The sequence below is a fragment of the Macaca mulatta genome, chromosome 20, assembly GCF_049350105.2.
Source record: "Macaca mulatta isolate MMU2019108-1 chromosome 20, T2T-MMU8v2.0, whole genome shotgun sequence".
Lineage (NCBI taxonomy): Eukaryota > Metazoa > Chordata > Mammalia > Primates > Cercopithecidae > Macaca > Macaca mulatta.
Window position 1 is genome coordinate 49,367,288 of NC_133425.1, and position 24,472 is coordinate 49,391,759.

Here is a 24,472-nt window from a genome sequence, read left to right on the forward strand (position 1 = left end):
ATTGTTCAGTGAAAGCCCGCTCGTCCATAAGAGTTCTCCCAGTTGCTTGCTTGCTTGCTTGCCTATTTCTGCAAGGCCATGTGTCTTTGCTGGACAAATCATGGGATGAAACCCTCTATTTTACATACTGCAAGCTCTCAGTCTGTGTGGGTTGAGAAGTGGTTTGTTTTCCTTGTCTAGGATGGTTTCTAACTGAGCAGTTTTCGGAAGTTTGGGCATGTGTTTTGGAGTACCTTATTGGAGATATAGTTTTTCCAATGTAAGATGCTTAGGAAAGATTCTTGTTTAATTATAAGCAGAATCTTCTTCCATGTTATTAAATGGCCCACTTTCCTTTTTAAAGATAGTAAAATGTGGAATTCAGCCTCCTCTCTTAGTAAATGTCCCCTAGAAGAATGGAATGTTTGACGGTATTGTTTGGCTCTCATTTTCTTCTGACCAGACCTGTGGCTTCCTTATAACCACTGCAAAAGGGCCTTCATAGGGTACCTCTTTGTAGATAGAGCCTTACCATGTCTTCCTGGTCTAATGCCTTTCTCAGCAAAGTAACTTCTATCCGTTATTACAGTGAGACATTAATCCCAAGGGGCGTAGTCACACATCTCATGAGGGAACTTTATGGCTGACTTGGGACCATATCAAGAGCCTAAACAAACTCAGCAGAAGAAAAGTAGGTGACATTTACTGACCCATTGGAATGATGGAGATGATTTACAACTATATGGTGATAAAGTGGCTCAGAAATATTCTTTTGAAATCTTATTAGCTTTGCTTTCCAAGGCCTAAGTACCCAATGACTAAAGTCCAGATATGTGGGTTGATTCTATTCCTTTCTCCTCTTCTAGACTTATTTCCATTAAGTGCATGCTCAAAATCAGGGAGTTTGGTTTGTAAGTATCATGAAAACTTTGAGAGAACCCTGAGAGCTCCTACAGGTTGTCTCCCTGCTGCTGACGTCTTCAGGGATGTGTCACCCGTGGAATGTTCCTTGGCCCCAAGTCAGCATTTGCTCTCCTGACCGCTTGCCTCTTATTTCTGCTCTGTTAGCTATGAGCCTCCTTTGACGGCCTACAACTCTGGAGAAGGGAAGAATACCCAACTTCTGTCGTGGTTACCACTTCATCAGTCAGTCAATATGATTAGACATGGATGTTTGTTTGGTTTTTTAGCCCCAAAGTAATAAGGACTTGCTATATTTTGAGTCCTGACTCTGGTTTTTGTGCAGTGTCCATGCTATAGCTTTCCTTCCTAATTTCCAGAGTTTGTTAACTCAGACTCTGAATCAAGCAGGTGGAAATATTTTTTTGCCTTCTTACTTAATTTTAAGGAGAGAGTCAGCTACTTCTTTCTGTTGGCAGGGGGGAACTGGTAAAGGTGGCATTTGATTAAAATCCTGTAATAGTTTTTACCCACAACATCGAAATGAAAAAGTCAGGTCATGGAGTTGAATAGAAGGCATGCCACTGGATTTGATGTCCACAGAGATTGTATCTCATGGGCAATATTTCAACTCATGAATAAAATTCGGTTGGGAGAAGGTCTTCAGTGTTGTTGAATGTTTCTGACTGGCATTAGTGGGAAGGGGTGGGCATGAATTGACGAGGACATTAAAGCTTCTCCTGGTCAGAAAATTTGTAAGATTGTGAGATGCTTGAGGACAGGAAGTCCAAAGCCTTGTGGTCTTGTTTAGTATGCACTCTTGACATCTAGCAAATAAATGCCTGACAGAGAGTAGGCAGTAATTATTTCTGTCTTACAGATGACGTAGCTATTCTGTAGTGGTACTTACTTTTGAACTGACTCCAGAGCCCATATTCTTTTTTTCTTTTAGAGACATGGCCTCACTGTGTTGCCCAGACTGGAGTGTAGCGGCGCAATCATGGCTCACTGCAAACTCGACCTCCTGGGTTCAAGTGATCCTCCTGCCTCAGCCATCTAAGTAGCTGGGAGCACAGGCAGGTGCCGCCACAACCATCTAACTGTTTGTTTGTTTTGTAGAGATGAAGTCTCACCGTGTTGCCCAGGCTAGTTTCAAACTCCTGGGCTCAAGTGATCCTCCTGCCATGGCCTCTCAAAGTGCTGGGATTATAGGCCAGAGCCCTTATTTTTAACCATGATACTATCTGTCTCAAAAGATAGTTAGGCGTCCAAGGGAAGATGAAAGCATTATTTATTAAAATAGCCAGGGCTCTCTCTTTGCTCTCTTGTCCAATAGCACAGCCCCTAGATATAGCCTTCTCCTTGCTTCCAAGTTTTAATGTACTGAAATCCAGTTTCTAGTGTACCCTGATAGACTGGATGAACTAATTACATATGATAGTCTATTTCCAGAGTCACCATGGTTGCCAAGCCTTATCCATTCTGTCCTCTTCAACGGGCATAACCAGTCCAAAGACTGGCAAATCTTTTAAAACCTTGTCAACTCTTTCTAACATAGGACTTGATGTTTTGCTAACAGGCTCTTTCCATAGTGTGAACAAATTTTATGTGAAATCCATCAAAAGGAACTCATTTTTTTCTTGAACTATGTTGTTAAACCTGTATCTTCACAGAAGTTGAAACACATTTGTATTCATTCATCTTTCAAAGTACTCAAGGTTACATCTGTTAACCACTGTGCTTAACCATCTGTTAAGCACAGATAAGTTTTAGCAACTGTTGTATTAATATTGTGTCTACATTCCTTTTTTGTTTTGTTTTGTTTTGTTTAAACAGCTTTAACTGAAATCAGTCCTACATAGCAAACAAACATTTAGTTAATGTAAGCTAAAACTTTTTCATATGACTTGGTATTCTCAGGTTACTTATTTGAGCCATTTTCACTGTTGTTAAATCTTCACAAGTTGGTTTTGTTTGCCTCATGAAAGTTCAATATGGATAAACAGAAAAAAAATTCTTTGCGGTAACAGGTGAAGATTATAATAGCTCCATGTCTACATATGGAATATGATCACCTTAGCAAAGCCAGACAACCCAGCATGAAGCTGTGGTGGCTCCACATTTTTTTTTTTTTTTTTTTTGAGATGGAGTCTCGTCGCTCTGTCGCCCAGGCTGGAGTGCAGTGGCTTAATCTCGGCTCACTGCAAGCTCCACCTCCCAGGTTCATGCCATTCTCCTGCCTCAGCCTCCCGAGTAGCTGGGACTACAGGCGCCCGCCACCACACCTGGCTAATTTTTTGTAGTTTTAGTAGAGACGGGGTTTCACCATGTTAGCCAGGATGGTCTCGATCTCCTGACCTCGTGATCCACCCGTCTCGGCCTCCCAAAGTGCTGGGATTACAGGCATGAGCCACCACGCCCGGCCGGCTCCACATTTCTTTAGCTGGCAGTGGTAAAAAGAGTATTAAGATCAGTAGCATTGTACCTTGATTTTCAAGTTGATGAATGATAGAAGAATTAGAAAATGGATAGAAAATTTTTTATATTTCCATAGGTTAACTCAGCCCATCATCCAAATATGTTGGGATTATTTTAGTTGCAAAGGGCAAAACATTCAACCTGAACCAGCTTAAATAAAAACAGTTTCAGGAATAGTTTGATCAAGGGTCAGTTGATATCAGGATGTGGTTTTTGTCTTTTCGTCTTGCAGTTACCCCCTGTGTTGGCTCCATTCTTCCCATTGCTGGCAAAATAGCTGCAGAGTCTTCTTCCTGTAGTTTCTGATAGTCTTGAGACTTCTTCTGATTGGACATATTCCTATTGCTCTCAATCCTAGTTCTGTGACTACAGAATCTAGTGGGCCGATTGGCCTAGACCTGGGTTGCATATTCCACCCCTGGCGTTGGAGTTGGATCCTCTTCAGACCACATGGGCTGTTTGGGGAAGGGGTGGGTGGGATTTGACTGGAATAGGAGGACTGCCAAGGTGGCAAACAGTTGAAGTTTACCGTAGTAGATTCATCGGAAGGAAAGTAAGTTACTTGGGTATTTCTGATCTGAAAATCTGAAATTTGAGGTGCTCCAATATTCAGAGCTTTTTGAGCATAAACATGATGCTCAAAGGAAATGTTTATTGGAGAATTTCAGATTTTGGATTTGAAATGCTTGACCAGTAAGTATATAACACAAATATTCTAAAATCAGAAATCCTTTTGGTCTCAAGCATTTCAGATAAGGGATATTCAACTTGTACTAATATGTTTGCTACTCTTCTTTTTAACCTATTGTCACCTGCCCTGAGTTGACAAGTGACAATTTGAATGGCTTTGTAGGTTTAATGTGTGCCTCCATAATTAGTTTTATATATACAGGTTAAGATTATCACCAGCTCCTCCTGGCCCATGGGTAAGTTAATTTTTTTTTTTTTTTTTTTGAGACGGAGTCTTGCTCTGTCGCCCAGGCTGGAGTGCAGTGGCGCAATCTCGGCTCACTGCAAGCTCCGCCTCCCGGGTTCACGCCATTCTCCTGCCTCAGCCTCCCGGGTAGCTGGGACTACAGGCGCCCGCCCCTGCGCCCGGCTAATTTTTTCTATTTTTAGTAGAGACGGGGTTTCACCATGGTCTCGATCTCCTGACCTTGTGATCCGCCCACCTCGGCCTCCCAAAGTGCTGGGATTACAGGCGTGAGCCACCACGCCCGGCCCATGGGTAAGTTATTTTAATTTATTGCAATTTAAGAAACTTATAATTAATATTTCCTAATATGTATCCATGTTTTGCTTTTAATATCAGCCTTAAATAAAGACATTTAATAAAAACACATTTGGTTTATGTCTTTCCCATCAAACATAGTACAGCCTACTTTATAATTAGGATCTCAGTATTTATTGTTGATTGACTTATAGTTTCCTCACATCTGACTAATAAATGTGTTTGAAAACCCCTCTGTGGCGTGAGCTGGGTTGTGTAAGAGAATTTCAGCTTTTTAATTATTTTATTTTATTTTATTTTATTTTAACACAGAGACTCTTGCTCTGTTGCCCAGGCTGGATGGAATGCAGTGGCACAATTAGAGCTCATCACAGCCTCAAACTCCTAGAGTCAAGGAATCCTCTTGCCTCAGCCTCCCAAGCAGCCAGGACGACCAGCACACACCACTGTGCTTGGCCAATTTATTTTTAATTGTTTTTGTAGAGACAGCATCTTGCAATGTTGCCCAGGCTAGGCTCAAACTCCTGGCCTCAAGCGATCCTCATGCCTCGGCCTGCCAAACTATTGAGATTATAGGCATGAACCAACACGTCTGGCCAGACCTCAGTTTTAAGACTACTCTTTTCTTAGCATTGCAGAAATGCTCTGGAGATGCCAGCTTATATTGGGAACTGGTTAGGCTGACCTTTCTCACCTTTTCTCATCCTATGGCCGTCAAATTACCGGAGGAGAATTAAAAGACGAAGTCATTGTCCTTGATTGTCTATCACAAGGGAATTAAAACCACCATCTTCTCTTTATGGTCCACAGGTCGAGTTTGAGTGGCTGAGGCAGTTTTGGTTTCAAGGCAATCGATACAGAAAGTGCACTGACTGGTGGTGTCAACCCATGGCTCAATTGGAAGCACTGTGGAAGAAGATGGAGGGTGTGGTAAGTCCATGAGGCCTGGGACCGACCGTGTTTTGTGGACTGCTGTGTTATACAAATCCTCCACTGCCTCATTTGCATAGGCAAATGTAGATTTAATTATTCCTAATTATCAAGTTAGGTTCTTCTTGGTAAGGTGATGGGTATAGCCAGGATTTTGTCAGTACAACCTCAATTTAGTTCAATAAGCATTTATATTATTTTCTCCTCATAAGGCATGTGCTGGACATATACTAGGAAGTGGTGATAAGAGGATAACAATTTGAAAATAGTATTTAACATTTATTTGCATTTTTATATGCATCAGGTGCTACTCTGTTTTCCCAGTATTAACTTAAAAAAATTTTACAGCAATGCTAAGAGGTATAGACAGTTTTCCAGGCCTGAATGTATGGCTGTGAAAACTGAGGGACAGGGAAATGAAGGGCCTCCCCCAAGGTCACGGAGTAAGTGGCAAAGCAAGGGGGAACCCCAGGCAGGCTGGCTCCACAGCTTGTACTCTCAACCACTGTGATCCAACAGTTGAACAAGGAGAGGGGCACGAATATCACCAGGTATGACGTTAGCTAAAATGAAATCCGGTAATATATGTTAAATGTTAAAAGAAAATCACAGTTCCAGAGGAGGGAGCATTACATTGAGACCACTTGAGCTGGCTGGGATGGTGGTGAAATGGCAGATGTGGTTTTTGGCGCCCTTGAATGCTGAGGAGTATGATGGGATGGGGGATCTGGGGACGAACTTTAGACTCCAGGAACTGTAAAAGCAAGGCCAGAAGTGAGGAAGTCCGGTGTGACCAGAGCAAGGAGTGCAGATAATGTGGGAGAAATGCAGCTGGAAGGCAGGCTGAAGCCACATGGAGGTCTTGCATTAAGTCTTAATTTAAATAATAGTAATAATAATAGTAGCAAACACTTACATAATACTTATTAAGTACCAGACATTATTCTGTGTGTTTTCTATATAATTTCTTTAACTTTTATGACACCCCATAACATAGGTGTAATGTATTCCCCATTTTTCTTTTTTCTTTTTTTTTTTTTTTGAGACAGTGTCTCGCTCTGTCACCCAGGCTGGAGTGCAGTGGCGCGGTATCGGCTCACTGCAAGCTCCGCCTCCCGGATTCACGCTATTCTCCAGCCTCAGCCTCCTGAGTAGCTGGGACTACAGGCGCCTGCCACCGCACCTGGCTCATTTTTTGTATTTTTAGTAGAGACGGGGTTTCACCGTGGTCTCGATCTCCTGACCTTGTGATCCGCCCGCCTCGGCCTCCCAAAGTGCTGGGATTACAGGCGTGAGCCAGCGTGCCCGGCCCTGTATTCCCCGTTTTTCTAACGAGGAGACCAAAACACAAAGGGTTTATGTAACTTCCTCAAGGTCACCCAGCTAACAGGTGAGGAAGCTGGAATTTGAACTCTAGAAGGCTGCCTCTGGGGTCCTTGCTCTTCACCACCTCACTGTTCTGCCTTCAAACAATCGGATTTGGAATGTAGTAGAAAAGTGGTAAACGCCTGCAAACTCTGGAGATAGTACCTCTGCACAGAATTTGAAATGTGCTGGAAACAATGAACTAATCTGCAAAAATGGATAGCTATTGCTAATCCCTATTTTATTTTTATAAAGCCACTTTATTGGGGTATGATTGCCCTACAAAAAACTGTACTTATTTAATGTGTACAACCTGAGTTTAGAGATACGTGTACATTTGTGAAACCATCACAGCAGTCTATGCCATAAACCTATCCATCACCTCCAAAAGTTTTCTTCTGTCTTATTTATTATAATTATTATTTTTGTTATAAGAATATTTAACATAGGGTCTACCCTAATTCCTACTTTATAATAATGAAAATGTCAAGTCACAACTCTGAAGGCCCCAGTTTAAAAGTCGGGATCAGAATCCAAAAGTCCTTGCTTTCCAGACATCTCAAATCTTTAAATCGTACCTTTTCATGGATATGTGTCTGGGGAAGGAATGTTATAATCCTTTTAATGTATTAATAGTATCACAAAAATTGATTTCTCCAAAGACCTGAATCAATGCAAAACCGAGCATTGTGAAACTGAATTGGAGTTAATGAAAAGTCTGTGCCTAAATCTCCTTGGTCAGTTCTGTTCCTAAACTAAGCCTGTTATGAGTACTCTCCATTTTTATGGGCTTCTTATATAAAGGCAGCTTCAGTTTCAGGGCAACGTTTTTTTTCCTCCTACTGTGTAATTCTGATTTTGTCCATTTACATATGAGTTAGAACCTCTTAACTTGATGAACCTTGGCTCTAAGACATCAGCTTGACTTTGAAGTTGTAATTTGACAACTCTGTGAATTAGAGTTGAAGAGCAAATAAGAAAGGAGCTCTTAATGATTTTTTTTTTTTTTTTTTGAGACGGAGTCTTGCTCTGTCATCCAGCCTGGAGTGCAATGGCACGATCTCAGCTCCCTGCAACCTCCGCCTCCTGGGTTCAAGCAATTCTCCTGCCTCAGCCTCCCGAGTAGCTGGGATTACAGGTGCCCGCCACTGTGCCTGCCTAATTTTTGTATTTTTTAGAAGAGACAGAGTTTCACCATGTTGGCCAGGCTGGTCTCCAACTTCTGACCTCAGGTAATCTGCCCATCTCAGCCTCCTAAAGTGTTGGGATTACAGGCGTGAACCACCGTACTTGGCCCTTGATTTTGTTTTTGTTCAAGAGCCTTTTTTTTTTTTTTTTGTAAAATCTAGCCCAGCAAGGTGGCTTATACCTGTCTTCTCAGCATTTTGGGAGGCCAAATTGGGAGGATTCCTTGAGCCCAGGAGTTTGAGACTAGTGTGGGCAACATAGTGAGACCTCATCTGTACGAAATAAAAAACATTATCCGCCTGTGGTGGTGCGTGCCTATAGTCTGAGCTACTTGGGAGGCTGAGGTGAGAGGATCATTGGAGCCCAGGAGGTCAAGGCTACAGTGAACTGTGATCGCCTTACTGCGCTCTAGCCTGGGTGACAGAGTGAGACCTTGTCTCACGTACACACACACACACACACACACACACACAAAATAAAATATTGGTATTGTGAGCTTACCAGTGTTATTCATTATGAATTCATTTAAGGGATTTAGTTATATCTACGTAAATTGGTGCATAAATAATTTGAAGGTGGTGGCACATTCGTTAAGAGAAAATATCTTTTGTTTTGTCGCTCTTGTATAAAAAATACCAAAAGGAAAAACAATTCTGCGAACTCTCTGGCCCAAGTTTCCCAGCAGTTGGCATGGAATTCCTAAGTGTTCTGAGGGAGATCAGTGGCCTCAGTGTCTCTCCTCAGCATGCCTTGGGATGATCTTTATCAGCAGAGTCAAGATTTAGGCCCAGATAAAAGGGATGTTTCTTCCAAATTAAATGTAAGCATTGCTTCAAGCCTTTTACAAATGACTTCTTACAAATTCAAGTAATTTCTTTTTTTTATTGGAAAAGACAGAACAGAATAATTGTTGGATGGGTCTACGGTTCTGTGGCTGTGTTCGTGCAGTGCCATCTGGTATGTGTATACTCGGGTGGAATTGGCAGTGGCTGGTTAGATTTCCACTTGGTACCAGCCCACCTCATATTTTCTCAGTTGCCAGCAGTAGGGGGCAATGTTGAGCTACCAGATTGAGGCCCCAAGATGTTAGCCTTTCAGGAAAATGCATACAAAAATACCATTAACTGTCAAGAATTATCCCTGTTGCTTCAAGTTAGCTGTAATCTCCAAGATTCCATAACACAGGATATCAGTTGTGGGTTAACAAATTCAACAGCAATTTACCATAAAAAGTACAGTGTTTGGTGCACATTTGGATTGTATAGCATTAGACTAATCCAAATGGAATTTCTGAGTGTCCTCACTTTGCTTCCAGGGACTATCTGACTCAAAATGATGATCATTTTAGACAAATGATTCTTTTTTATCTTTATGCTTTTTTTGAATTGTAAAATCATGTGTGTGTTGTGGAAGGATTTCTTTAATCAGTGCATTTTGTCCTGCAAAATATCATCAATCTCTTTTGCTGAGAAAATAAAATAAAAAACCTCAGGGAATATGTACATTACTTTTCCCCTTTTGCTTATGAGTAAAGCAACCTTTATCGGCCCTTGTACGAGGGAAGAGACTTGCGCTGTGATTTCTGTCTTTGTGTTCTTTTTTCACTTTGTGGTTGGAAGGTGTAGTCTCAGGAAGGATATAGAAGAATGGAAAATGAGCTTTGAAATCGCTTTTCTTCCATTAATGGTAATTGCTTCACATGTCATAACCAGTCACATATTTCAAAAAGTTTAGTCAGCTGTCTCTAAAACTCCCCCATCCTCCACTTCCCATTTCCTGTCCCAGCAAACACCATTTTTATCACACTGTTTATTCTTGCCATTTTTCTCCCGGCGGATAGTTTTACCCCGTCCATGCTCTTGTGATGTAAATGTTAAACCTTATATTTGAATGACATTCTGATAAAATATCACATTTTCCCTGAATATTACCTCATGAATGTATGAGCCATTAAGCCCAAAGCAACATAACCCTTTCTTATAACCCAGGAATTTAGTCTGGCCTTTCCCCTCCTCTTTGCTCCCTATTGAGGATGGCATTATAACACTATAATACTATTCAAATATTTGTTTTTTATTTTAATTTTTTAAAAACCCGATGCACTTCCTTCCCGCCACCGCCCCCGCCATCCAAGATGATTGTGTTATGAGAAGACTCTTCAGGATAAGAGAGAGTTACCATTTGAAAGAAACTGTGCAACTGCTTTGCTTTCTGGGTAAAGAGAAATATGAAAAGCTAAAGTCTCCTGTGAGGTGAGGAAGTCTTGCTGTAGCCAGAGATTCAACGGATAGGCCATTTGTCTCTCAGGGTCTGGTATCGCTCTTTGCAAAACTGACATTTATTTTACCTATAAAAATGTTTTAACACTATCAAATTCACAATGATACAGAAAAGAATGCTAGGTGCGAAATCCTCTAAATTGGTGACATTTATTCCTTTCCTATTGACCTTAAAAAAAAAAAAAAAGGTCAATTTGGTATAATCCAGTGGAAATATTTGACAATCGTTTTCAGAGTAAACATTTTCAAAAGTATTGATGATTTCTATACTGGAGAGAAATTCTTCTGGCTGTTTTCCTTGGTTTTTTTCTTTTAGAAGAAAAAGTAGATCCTGATGGTTTTGAATGTTTTTAATTGCATTTCCTGTTCTGACAATTCCTTGTGCTGTTATAGCAATGCATTTAAATGGCAGTTGGCCTTAATAACCTTTATTGACTTTAGTGGGTAGGAGCCAAGACTGGATTATTTTAATGTATCCGTTTTGAAACAGTGTAAAACACAACATATAATTATGTTAGGTAAGCTATAGGCTACATTTATTTCTATCCATTTATGTTAAAATTTGGCACAGGAGAGCAGAGAGATGTGGAAAATGAGTAGGTGTTTTATTTAATAATGTAACCAGTTTCTTGTTGTTAAAGTTTTAAGAGAGAAATGTACTTAAGAAGGTAAAGGTTGTCCCTGACAAGTTAGTTATAATAGTTTAACTTTAAGATGAGTCATGCCTTTTCCCCTGCTATTTTGGCCTGTGTAAATCATCTGGGAAGGCCCTTGCCAGGAGCCTGCCCGTGGCTGTGTGGATGAGTCTTCCTCAGCGTAGGTTACACTTCATGTAGGTTACACAGTCATAGGGAATGATTGAGCCGAGCAGTAGTTTGTTTATTTTTGGAGAGATTAATGAAGCTCTCATCAGAGTGCTTTAGAATAAATTCTTTAAAACTGAATATAGGAACAAGGTTGCTTTTCCATTTACTGAAATATTTACTGAGTATACTGGTATTTGCTATTGTATTATAGTTCAATTAGCTAAGTTTATTTTAAACTTCCTTCTAGGATTGAAAATTTTTGGGGATGTGCAGAAGAAAGTGATGTAAATATAAATATTGAATTTTTTTTGTTTGCATTAATGGGAAAGTCACCAATTGTTGTGTGTGTGTGTGTGTGTGTGTGTGTGTGTATAATTTTTTTCTCCCTTTTTTTCAGTGTTAATGTGCACAGTAAGTTACATCAGCCAACATAATCCAGTCTCCTCATTTTTTCAGGGTTAGCATTTCTGATTTAGGAGCAGAGTATATTATAATAATTTAGGATCCTATGTGAGATGTCTAGTGGTTTTAAATTAAAATGTAAATTCTCTTTTTTGACTGGGGCAGTGCTGAGTGACTCAAGATAAGCACAGATTAGAGGTGGATAAAGAGTCATAAGCATCCAAAAATTCAGTTTCTGAAACCGGTATGCAGACCTTTATGTTTAGTTTTGAAAATTTGGAAAAACGAAAAAGTCACTTGCAGCTGGAGCAGCTTAAAATCTTTGGTTTAAATCTTTGGTTTTTGGTTATCTTAAAAGTGTTCAGGGAAGCTCGATTCTTTCCATTCTCCTTCCTACCCACCCACTCCAATTCCCCACCCACTCCAATTCCCCACAGCTATATTGTTCTATTAAAAGTAAAACATCTGGGGAGAAATTTTACATGTGATTTAGCAATGAATTTCTTACACGTTTTGATTCCTTTTTTGATTATCTTATGAATTTCAGAGTTTTCCATTTTTTTCCCTAAGCGTCTGCACCTTTAGTAAGGAATTTTACAAGAAAGTGTTGTGTATCCTGTGTTTTCGGGAAAAAAGAATATACAATTCCAAGAGAATTCAGGCTTAAGCCTCAAAAACACAGTGTGCATCGAAAGCACAAAGGACTGTGTTTATGATTCTCTTTGAAGTGTTTTTGCAACTGGATAAGGAAAATTTTAGAAACCGTCTGATAGTGTTCAGGGTAAATACTTAAACCCCTTTAGAGAATTTCACACACAGATACTGTGCAGCAGAAAAAAGGGATACTTATGTTTCTTAAAGCTGCTACAGCCTACAGCTTTGTACTTAAAGACAGAGGTGTTGAATAGAATTCTACTGAGGATACATCCAGTGACAATATCTCCAGGAACATCAGAGCAAACCAGTGGGTAGGACTTTCTGTTTTTAACCCTTACATGAGCTGTGTGAGAGTTGAGCTTTATTGGTACCAAGTCCTAGGATGTGCCTGGTACATCTCAGGAATGTTAAGAGGATCGTTCCTAGTGCCTCTGCTCTGCACACAATAGGAGCAAGACTAAAAATGCTGAAGATGCTGAGACAAAGTGACAGGAGCTAGGAAATTCCAAGTGACAGCCTTGCCATCTCTCTTAACTCTTAGTGTGTGGAGAGAAAAACTGGAGTAAACAGCCAGGGTTTCTGTTTTAACCTCGGTTCTGTAGGATTTGGCTAAATTTTGACAACCTTCGTTAAACACACGCACGTACATGTGCACACACACACATGCGCACATTTCACACATTCTATACGTAAAGAAAAAAAGATGAATTCTGCTGCTTTAAATAGTTTTAACCATCCTGAAATTCAAATTGATGTAAAGGTGTGAAGATCCTGCTATTTTCCCTGGGGTGCTATTTTAGCCTTGGCTGCTGGAATTTATTTTGGATTGCTTTGACTAGCAGACCATCATAGCATTTCAGATATGAATTAAGAAACCCTGGTGCAGGATTGGAATGTCAGAAATTTCTATTTTTCCTGGAGAAGATATAACATAAAACAAATGATATACCTTATTTCATCTAGGTTGTTTTTTTTGGGGGGGAGGTGGGGAGCATGGTAGAGGGATTAAATTCAGCTCTAGGCTGTTATTTATTTTATTATAATTACCTCTGAAATATCCTAGAAGAATCTCAGTCTAGAAGAATGAAGTAGTTTGCAAAATAATAATAATAATCATCAGACCTGCAGTTTTGAAAGAGAAGCAAGATTTCCAAAGGATGTCATGCCATTTATTTGGAATATTGTCAAGATGTTAGAATCTTTTTTTTCCCCAAGTTGGTTAAGGAATAATCGCTAAACCTGTTACCTTTTGAAGAGTATTGTTATGATGATCCAATGAGAAAGTTTGTAAAATATGAAACACATAAATGCAAGGTATCACCAGTATTGATTTTAGAAGGAAGTGTGAACGGTCTTCAGCTGAGGAATCCTTACTTCGAGGCCGGTTGACCGAGTCTTCCTTGGTGACAGCATCCCTTTCCTTTCCTCATTTTCCTTCCTCTGGAGCTGGGGTTCAGTCCAGGAGCTAAAGGGACTCACAACAATTTGGAACTCAGTGCTCCTCTTGCAATGCGTCTATCCACTGTGGGTTAAATACTTCGGGAGGCTGGGCTGGGAATCTTTCCATATTGTACAAAAATGTCTCTATGGAGAAATGTGCTCCCAGTGCCAAAAAATGACTTACCAGAGAGCCCCGGGAACACATTAAGTTGGCCCTTCCATGCCTTATGGGTAACATAACCACCATCCTGTTCCCTCCTCGTTGACATCTGCAAAATAATGGCCCTTTTTTAACCAAAGGGAACTGTGATCTATTTTTTCTGCATTCCTGAAAGGATCTCTGTGATTGTAGATGATATTTTTAATAGCATCTTTTCCTAACAAGTTAAATGTGATTGACGTGTTTTTTTTCATTTTCTTTGCATGATCTCAGTCCATCTGGAACCACCTGTGACAGTCTCAATTGTAAATTTTTCCTTCAGATGTATAAAAATCTCAGGCAGATCATCTCCTACTTGTTTTTTTTTTAATACCACTCAATGAATCTCCTACTTATTTTGATTGACAAAATTAGCTTTCAACTAAAAATCTGGAGTCTTCGGCACTATTCATAATTAAAGTTTAATGTTTTACACATACCTGCATAGCCATATCTGCATTGGTTATAAAGACTTAGAACTGGTGGTAGCTTGAACATATATAGCCCTCTTATTAAATATTATTGATTGAAATGACAAATTATAAAATATCCAGAATTATGCATCAGATGTTCTTTAACAGATGTTGGGGGATTAAGAGGTTTCATATTTTACTTAATGACATAAACTTTTCATGCAGTTAGCAGTGACATTTTTTAAAGGATGGGAGTGGTGGCATAGACCAATGCCTGTAATACATTCATGTGTTTCTGATACTGAAGTTTCGTGTCTTGGACACCTGAACATTGTTTGGGAAGGGTGGGCAGTATTCAGCCATCCAGTAATAAATATCTCAAAGGTAACATATCCAAAACCCACGGTTTGATTTCTGTAATCCCTAGTGTTTCACAGTTCAGTAATTTGAACCATCCAGTTGCCCAGACTAAAACCTTGGAGTCTTCTTGATGTATCTCTTGATTTATCAGTGAATCCAGTTAGCTCTACTTTCAAAATATACTCATGACCTGACTACCCATCACTACCTCCTGTGCTACCACCTTGGTAAAAACTACCATCGTTTATAAAATAGCCTCTCAACCAGCTTTCCTGCTTCTAATACCCTATGTCCATCCCAATCAGAATGTTCCTTTGAGATACAAGGCAGGTCGTCATTTCACTCCCCTGTTTCAAACCTACTATCACGTTTAGAAATCCACCTTCCTTGCAATGGCCTAATGCCCTGCAGGATCTGTCCATTCCTCGACCTCCATCAGTGCTCCCCCTCTTTCCCTCCCCTAACATCTGCCGTATTATGTCTAGAACATGCCCAGCCCACTCTTGCCCAGGATTTTTGCGTAAGCCACTGCCCCTGTCTTGAATGTCCGTCCTTCTGTAATTTACATGACTCTCTCCCTCATTTCATTCAGTTGCTCATATCACTTTCCTGGAGAGAGTTGCTCTGACCAAGCACTCTCTTATTGTAGCAGGGACTTACTCTTTTCTACTGTACTCTTAACACTTTCCACCAACTGCGATTATCCCATATATCCATTTGTTGTCTGTCTCTACCTGAAATAATCTCCATGAGGGCAGCAGGGACTTGGTCTGTTTTCGTCACTCTTATTTCCCCAACCTCTAGAACAGCATCTGCTGCATAGGAGGTACTCGACACATGTTTGTTAAAAGCAAGAGTTCACGTGAGGTCTGTGTTCTAGTCCTGCCTTTTCCTCCTACCCATGTTGATCAGTGTGGCCTTAAATCTTTTATGTATTTATTTATTTATTTTGAGACAGTCTTACTCTGTCACCTAGGCTAGAGTACAGTGGTATGATCATGGCTCACTGTAGCCTCAAGCTCCTGGGCTCAAGTGATTTGCCCACCTCAGCCTCCTGAGAAGCTAGGACTACAAGCCACCATGCCTGCCTATTTATTTTTATTTTTGCAGAGATAGGTTCTTGCTGTGTTACCCAGGCTGGTCTTGAACTCCTGGCCTTAAAGTCATCCTCTCACCTTGGCCTCCCAAAATGCTGGGATTACAGGTGTGAGTAACAGTACCTGGCCAATAAATTCTTTTTAACTTTATACCTTTTCCTAAAGTGTTACCTCTTATTACCTGCTTCACAGGAATATTTTTGGGTTAGTTTTATTCTTAAACAAACATAACTCTCAAAATAATACCCCAAACATCTTTAACTTCTTTTTAAAAACAAAATAATATTGAGGGCACAGAGGAAAGTCTTGCTTTATGCCTCTGGCATTTATAGCTGAGAAGGTTGAGCAATCACAGGCAAACAACTTATGCAAATATGGAAAATCTTTTTTTTTTTTTTTTTTTTTTTTTATGAGAGGATTAAGTAGCTTATTAGTTTCCCAGAGTACCAGTGTTGCTAAAAGTTACAATCATAGTGTTTTGTCTTATTTGTTATCATCTTTCATGTTTTAGATTTCCCTCTTCTGGTAAAACTTAGTAAATTGTCACAAAATTAAATGACTTCTCCAACAAAGCTTGGACTTTCCTGTTACAAATTTTCAAAATTATATAGAGAAAGCAGCATGGGCTGGACAGGTTTTGGGCACAGAACTAGGGAAGTCCCTGAGGAGTAAACTGACTTCCTCTAGACAAGCTGAAAACTGATTAAAATATTTATCATCCTTTGGGTATGCAATAGCTTTTGATGATGGAAGGCATATTAATATTCATCTTTGCTGCTTGTCTACACTTCAGACAGATCCCAGGAAAGGATGTTCAAATGACCAGTTTTCTTTCCTCACCAGGAGTCCTTGAGAAACCAGTACAGCTTGGAACCAAGAAATGCCTTGTGATGTGGATTGAGCTTTTCCTTTGGGGGATGGGAATGGGAGAATACAAACCAGGGGAGACCTTTGGACTGGAAAGCTTTAAAGGATGACTGCTTTCTCACAGGAAGTCTTTTGCCAGAACAAAGGAAAAAGTTTGGTTGTAATTCTATAAGCAGCAGAACTGTTATTGCTTATCTGAATACATGAAGCTGACTTCATTCCTTAGGTAAAGTCGGAAGATCGAAGCCTTATACAAGCTGAAGATTTTTCTTCCTCCCCACCAACCACCCCACCACTTTGTTGTAGAAGGAGAGAAATCAGTTGTATTTGCAGCTGATGCTCAGGTCTTCCGACTGGTTCTAGAGTGCCCCATCTCCGTTTTATCCTGAGACAGAATTTGGATGCATATGGCGTCCACATAGCCTGGCATAAGTAGCGCAGGGTGGCCCTCTGGGATTCTCAGGATCTGTCTTTTTTTTTTTTTTTTTTCTTTAATGTGAGAAAGAGTCTGGCTTTATTAGTTGAGTTAATTAAGCAGTGTTGTTTTTTGTCTAGATTGAAACAGCCTTGATTACATTTTTGGTTGCAAATAAGACCTCTGAAAGAACTCAATCTTTATATGAACAGTCTGAAAAACCTGAAAGTTAAATAGAATATTCTCATAAAAAGGGCAATGTGTTAAGACTCTTGGTTTCTGTCTTTTAAATCTGAAAATTCAGAATCCTCTTCTCTCGCATTTCAGTTTTTATTATTCCACACTACTGAGATATTTTGATGAAAGGTAACCTTAAACATTGGACAATAATTATGTTTGAAATCTATTTTAATATAGTGACATCAGAAGTGCTCTTTCTTCATCCCAGTCATTTAATCATTCATCTGCTTTTTTTTTTTTTTTTTTTTTTTTTTTTTTTGCTGTAAGTGTGAAGTTATACAAAGAGCTAGGACTTATGTCTCCCAGGTTGATAAGGCACAAGGCAGTAAGTAATTCAGAGGAAGAAAAAGGAGAAGAGCAGATTCTGACAGAGGCCTTTGGGAATACGAAGGATTTTGATAGATAGAGATGGGTGGAGAATATTCAAAGATGGCAGAAGCAGGGCCATCGCAGTGGGAAAACACAGACCTGCTCTCAAACTTGATTAGACTGGATGGAGTTTGGTTTGTGTGAGTCCAGCAGCTAGAGATAAGATTAGGAAGATTAGCAAGGACCCTTTTTTCTCTAATGCATTTCTTTGCAAGGTATGGCACTTTCACCCCTTAATGACTGGCTTCCTATCAAAGTCATGGGAAGCAAAGTGCTAAACATGTGCAACTAAAAATAAAATGAAAACCGTTGGATTATCTTGCACTTGCAAAGTTTTTACTTTGAAAGCAAGTCAAATTCAATTATTTGCACTACTTTCAAGACCTGTCTGCTTTGTGAGTACAGCAAACAAGCAACACCATACATTTTTAGAATGAGAATTACAAATGAGATTAGGTAATTTTTCTACCAAGATTCTTTGTTTTTCTCTCATAAATTGAATACCAGCTTAATAATTTTGGACTTTGGTCAGAAGTAGGTCTTCCCGTGTATGAACCACTTATGATTCTCTTCCTTGTTAGGAACCCTAAGTGTATTTCATTTGATCTTTTGCTATTAGAGTTGTGGTTTGGAGGAAATGACATCTTCACTGCCTCTTGTCCAGGTAACAGTCTTGTGAACTCAATACTTGCATAAAAATTATTTTGAAATACAGCCAAGGTATCATTCATGAGCTATTTGATTTGGTTCAAGAGAGTAGGTGTGGTCAGCTGTCACTTCCACTGCTGAAATAGAGTGGTTTCTTTCCCACACATACTTCTCCACTCCTTGGCTAACAGTCCCACGTTAGTGATTGTGCACTCTCTGCTGTCTCTATTTGCCATTGCACTTCAGCTTGTCAGTCACACCAATTGAAAGACTGAGTAAATGTTCAGAACGTAAATGGCTGTTGTTCACTCTGGTCTTTCCCACCTTTGCACATAGGTTTCTGCTAGACTCTCATGTTCTCCCTCTATGTGATGCTCTTATTTTCCAATGACTGGTTTTATTACTTCTAAGGCACAAGATGTTAATTGTTGAGTGATTAATAACTCTCCGTTTGTTCTTCAAACGTGGGCTTCTGAGAGATTGCCTTTACTTTGATCCTGCTTAGGAATCTAAGGTCTTGGGGTAAATTTAGAGGCCACCATTCTCCTTAAATGATAGTGACATAGAGAAATGATATTATGAGACTACTGTTTCATTTTACCAAAGAAACTGATGAAAGTCACACCAGAGGGCCATTGCTCCCCTAGAGAACAAATGGGCTTCAGGCTTTTTAGAATGCCTTCTTCTTTGATACCTCATTATTGCTCATAATGCCATATGTAACTTCAGCATAGTGGTATTGGGCGTTGCTTAATTTCTTTCAAGGCCTGGAACATTTATCCTCTATTCTTTATTTATTAGGGATTCACCCTCATGGTACTCAAACTACTAGGCTCTGACAAGCTGAGGTCCAAATGCCATGGCATCCAGGAATGTCAATGTTGGAAGGGACCCGAGAGAGGATCATTTTCTCTTCCTTTTTGGAAAGGAAGGATTCAGAAGGATGTAGGCTTTTCTGGGGGGCATACAGCCAGATAATTTAGAACCCCAGATTTCCCAGTTCCCAGTTCAGTGCTTTCTACCACTCCCTAAATATCCCATGGCTGTGCTTGGGATATTTCTCTGCTGCATTCACCAACTTTCAATGGTATGCCAATAGCAAAATAAGATAAACAGAGTGTTTCTCTGGAACTTTTTCTCTACCCTGTGTTTGGACCTGGCATATCAAAATTAGGCTGTCTGGTGTTGAGATGGACACGATTTTTGCTCACCCAGCATTCATTCCTCCTTCTCTGGCAGCATCCTCATGTTGCCTTGTGGAGCCATTTTCTTCATTGGCTAGAAGGTGAGGTGCATTGTCTTATTCTGGCTACTCCATGAGCATGTGACCCGAGCCGGATCTTTCACATGAGCTTTCTCAGAGCTGTTTGCTTGTAAATATAGATACAATATCATAGACACAGGATGCAGAATTCAAAAGTTATCAACATGGCCGGGCATGGTGGCTCATTCCTGTAATTCTAGCTCTTAGAGAGAGTGAGGGGCGAGGATCACTTCCGACTAAGAGTTCAAGACCAGCAACGTAGCAAGACCTTGCCTCTACAAAAAATGCAAAAAACTTAGCCAGGCGTAGTGGTGCGTGCCTGTAGTTCCAGCTCCTTGGGAGGCTAGGGCAGGAGGATCACTTGAGTCCAGGAGTTGGAGGTTACAGTGAGCTGCGGTAGCACCACTGTGCTCCAGCCTAGGTGACAGAGTGAGACCCTGTCTCTTAAGAAAAATAAATAATAAACAAAGTTATAAAAGCCTATGCTGTGAAAAGTGTGTTTTTCCCCGCTCAGTCCTCCAGCTACTCATTCCCTTCTCAAGAGGCTAGCACTATTCCCAGTTCTTTTCATACCTTTCTAGAGTTATTCTGTTTTTTTTTTTCTCCCTTGAGACGGAGTCTTGCTCTTGTTGCCCAGGCTGGAATGCAGTGGTGCAATCTAGGCTCACTGCAGCCTTCCCCTCCTGGGTTCAAGCGATTCTCCTGCTTCAGCCTCCCGAGTAGCTGGGATTCCAGGTGCCTGTCACCACACCAAGCTAATTTTTATATTTTTAGTAAAGACAAGGTTTTGCCATGTTGGCCAGACTAGTCTCGAACTCCTGACCTCAAGTGATCTGCCCACCTCAACCTCCCAAAGTGCTGGGATTACAGGCATGAGCCACTGTGCCCAGCCGAGATATTCTATATAGTTACAAACATTTATCTGTTTTTTCCCCATACGAATAACACTATGGCTTAGAGACTGTTCCATATTTGTATGTTCTTTTAAATTACTGTGTATCTTTTTATTGTATGGTTCCATAACTTATGTAACCAGACTCCTACTGTCTTTAGTCTTATGCTTTTGCAAATAATATTGTAGTGAACATCCTAATACATAACATTTTTCACAAGTGAGATCTATGGTAATTAATACTTAGGAGTAGAATTGTTGGATCAAAGGGTATATGTATTTTTAATTTTAAGATAGCTGGTCAAATGCCTTCCGTAGAATTTGTAGCAGAGTTTATATGTGTGTATAAATGTGTGTATTTATAGATATATATATACTCTCTATATGTATATATGTAGAGTTTATGTACATATATAAATGTGTATATTTATATATAGATTAGTTTATGTACATATATAAACATAGACAATATACATATATGTTATCTATGTACATGTGTGTATGTATCTATATTTACATATAGATATGTGTATATCTATACATATACATATATGTACATGTGTTTATATGTGTCCATATAACACCAGTTTCCTGACATCCTCACCAGCACAGAGTGTCATCAGACCTTTTTGCAAGTATGATTGGTGAAAAATGGTGCCTGATTTCCATTTGCATTTCTCTCATTCCTGTTTTACCGAGAAAGAAACTAAGGCTCAGATGTATGAAAAGATTTGCCAGCCCATAGGAGTAGTGAACAACAGAGCTGGGGTTTGCAGTGAGGTGAGAGCAACTATTCTCTTAATCGCTACAATAATCTTTACCCAGGGTCCATTCTGTTACTGCGATTGAAGAATCCCAATACATATAGCGGTTCCCATGAGGAACACTCATCTATCCTTGACTGGTAAATGTGGGAAGGTTGTTCTCTTTCACCATGGACTTTTGCGTCAAATCAACTGATCAGTCTGAGCGATGAGTGCGGTTAGCGTGACATGCGGTGATGTTGTTACATGGTGGAATTGAGTTCCACACGGCCTGTAGGTGGCCCTTTATTTACCCTGCTGAGTTCTAGGGCTTTGTGCTATAACTATTTTTGGTGATGGATGGTGAAGGGAGGGCTCCCCATGCCTGGAAACGTGGCACTTTGCCTGATTTTCTGTTTAAAGTTATGTTCCTGTTGGAATCTATTCAGGTCTGAGTTTCAGTTGTCGCCTTCTGATACGATGAGCCTCCTTGGCCTCTCTTGCTCGCCTCATTCTTCCTCCACCTGTCAGTCTTCATTAGGATCATTTAAACACTGACTCATTCTCTGTTCTGGGCCTTTTCCTGCCTGGCTATGGAACTGCAGGTTGAAGCCTTTACCTTGCACACAGTTTGTTAGGTAAGAGTTTTATTTCAAGGAGACTTTGCGGAGAACTGAGATGATTGGGGAGTGGTTAGAACAATATTTTCTGGTAAAGGCAAGGACGAAAAGAGATCTCAGCAGGGGTGGAGAGCTTTCTTTGACCCCTTACTATATTTGAGTGGGTAGACATTAATTCTCGGGAGTTGGGGGCCTTACTAGACCACATCTCTTGCTGTGTTATCTCATGCTATGTTGTAAAGTGAACATCTGTTGCTGGCTCTGTGACCCATGTGATCAGCCACTCCATCACCTTTGAAGTGGTCAGGCCTAGATACTCTTGGGTTAAGAGCTTTAGCTTTCAAGTTAATTATACTGGGGTTTGGGCCCTGACTTCATCATTTTGTTGTGTATGACACTGGCAGTCATATGGAGAGTCTCAAGTTTCTTCATTTGTAAAATGGGGATAATAATAGTACCTCCCTTAGGGGATTGTTGTGAGATTTCCTTGAGATAATACACGTAGTGTTTTGTGCATTGCCTGACATCTTTTGCATTATTGCTTTGAATCTGCTTCTTTTATTCCTCCTGCCATCCTGCTACTTCGGTGACCCCTTACCTTTCACCTGAGTTCCTGTTGCTCCCTTAGGCTCTCATCTTATGTTAGTGCATATGTATAATTCATGCTTTCCATTTGGTTCTCTGTTCAAAAGTCACCTCACAGTGGCCCTTTCTGTTTTTACCAGGTTTTATTTTTTTCCTGAGAGTATTCTTCACTGTCTGAAATTATGTTTTATGTGTTCACCTATTACCTGTGCTATTCTATAAGCACATTGAGAGCAGGGACTCTGTCTCGTATACTGCTGTGTTCTTGGTGCCTGAAACAAAGTCATAACACAACACATATTGGTTGAACAAGTGAAGAAGCAAATGCTTTGTGGGTGTACGCTCTCTCAGAGGTGCACCCTTTTGTGCTAGTGGTGCTTTGTTTGTGATATTTGTTGAATGCCTTGCTATTCCTTCTTTTTGGTGTAATCCATTTGAAAAACTCCCTTATTTTAAAAGATTCAATAATTATCCATTACTAACTGCAGAAATCTTATCTTTTTCACTTTCTCTGGAATGTAATTTCTCTGCGTTAGACTCTTTCAACATTAGTATCTATATCAAAGACACTTCATGCAACTTTTTAAAGACATAAGCACCAGCTCCAGGCATTGGGGTTCAGTAGCCATAGCTCTCGATCTTGGCTGCATATTTGAAACACCCAGGACAATTTTTAAAATGTTTCATCAGTTAGATCCCACCTCCAGAGATACAGATTTCATTGGTCTAAGCTGTGGTCCCATTTGATTCTAATGCTTCACCAAGTTGCAGTATGGGTCAAAACCTCCCAAGTGATTCTGACATGTGTTTAGGGTTGAGAATTGCAGTTCAACAGGTACCTGGCCTCTCACCAAGTTAGATGTGATTGAATGGATGAATACATGAACAGATTAACGAATGAACAGGAAGGCTCTCTCACTTTAACCCAACAGAGAGGTACTGAGTGCCTGCTGTGTTTCCTTCCTTCTGTGGGGGCCTCGGGAGGGAAACAGCTATGTTTATGATTCTTATGTAAGGTGGAAGATGATGTTGATAATGATGGTAGAAACAGACTATGAAAGCTTGGAAGATGGTAGGATACATTTAGGTGGATCAGATTTCACAGCTTCACAGTGAAGCATTTTGAGTTGATTCTTATAGAATGGAGAGAATTTTAACGGGGGCATGGGCATGAGAAAAGAGTGGCTATTTCTTATGAAGAGAATAATGTGTAGAGTGGTAGAAGTAGGAAGATGCAGGTTACATAAGGCTTCTAAAATGGACCAGTGGCTGGCAGTCCCCACAAATTAGCCCCCTTCTAGAGTTCCCTAACTGAAGAAGCAGCACCACTCCACATCCAGGTCTTCATGCCAGAAGGAGAGGAATCCTTCTTGAAACTTCCCTCTCTCCACCCCAGGTACCCAGTGGGAGAACTCTAACCTTTGAAATACCCCTCAAAGTTGTCCGCTTTTCATCTCTCCTGCTACCAGCCTTCCTCTGGGCTATTGCAGTAGCTTACTCCATGGTTTCCTGTACTCTTCACGCAGCAGCCAGGGTAATGTTTTCATATGCAAATCTAATCGTACCCCTTTCTGTGTAAACTCATTAATGGGTTCCACTTGCTCTTAGGATACAGACTAAAATATAGATGCTCCTCAACTTACGATGGGTCTGTGTCCTGATATACCCATTGAAAGTTGAAAATATTGTGAAGTTGAAATTGCATTCAATACACCTAACCTACTCAACATCATAGATTAGCCTAGAGTGACTTCAGCATGCCTGGAACACATTAGTCTACCCTTGGCAAGGTCATCTCAGACACAGCCTATTTTACAATAAAGTGTTGGATATCTCATGTAAGTTATGGAATACAGTACACTGTAGAGTACAGTATTGGTGGTTTGCCCTCATGGTAGCTTGGCTGACAGGGAGCACAAACTCTCTGCCACAGCCCAGCATCATGAGAGAGTATGGGACTGTGTATCGCTAACCTGGCCAATGATAGAAATGCAAAATTCAAAGTATGGTTTCTACTGTGTGCATATAGTTTTTGCACCATTGTAAAGTTGAAAAATTGTAAGTCAGATAAACCATCGTAAGTCAAACCATCATAAGTCAGGGAC

The 24,472-nt window shown here is 40.2% G+C and overlaps 1 protein-coding gene across 4 annotated transcripts in view; it reads left to right on the top strand.

Annotated features, from left to right (window-relative positions):
* The window catches only part of FTO (FTO alpha-ketoglutarate dependent dioxygenase), a 411,919-nt gene that overhangs the window by 184,992 nt on the left and 202,455 nt on the right, over positions 1-24,472 (top strand). For all 4 annotated transcript variants that reach the window (XM_015126148.3, XM_077984755.1, XM_028841592.2 and 1 more), the window contains one exon: positions 5,399-5,518. In XM_015126148.3, coding sequence (XP_014981634.1) covers positions 5,399-5,518 — 120 coding nt within the window. The remainder of the gene's footprint in view (positions 1-5,398; positions 5,519-24,472) is intronic.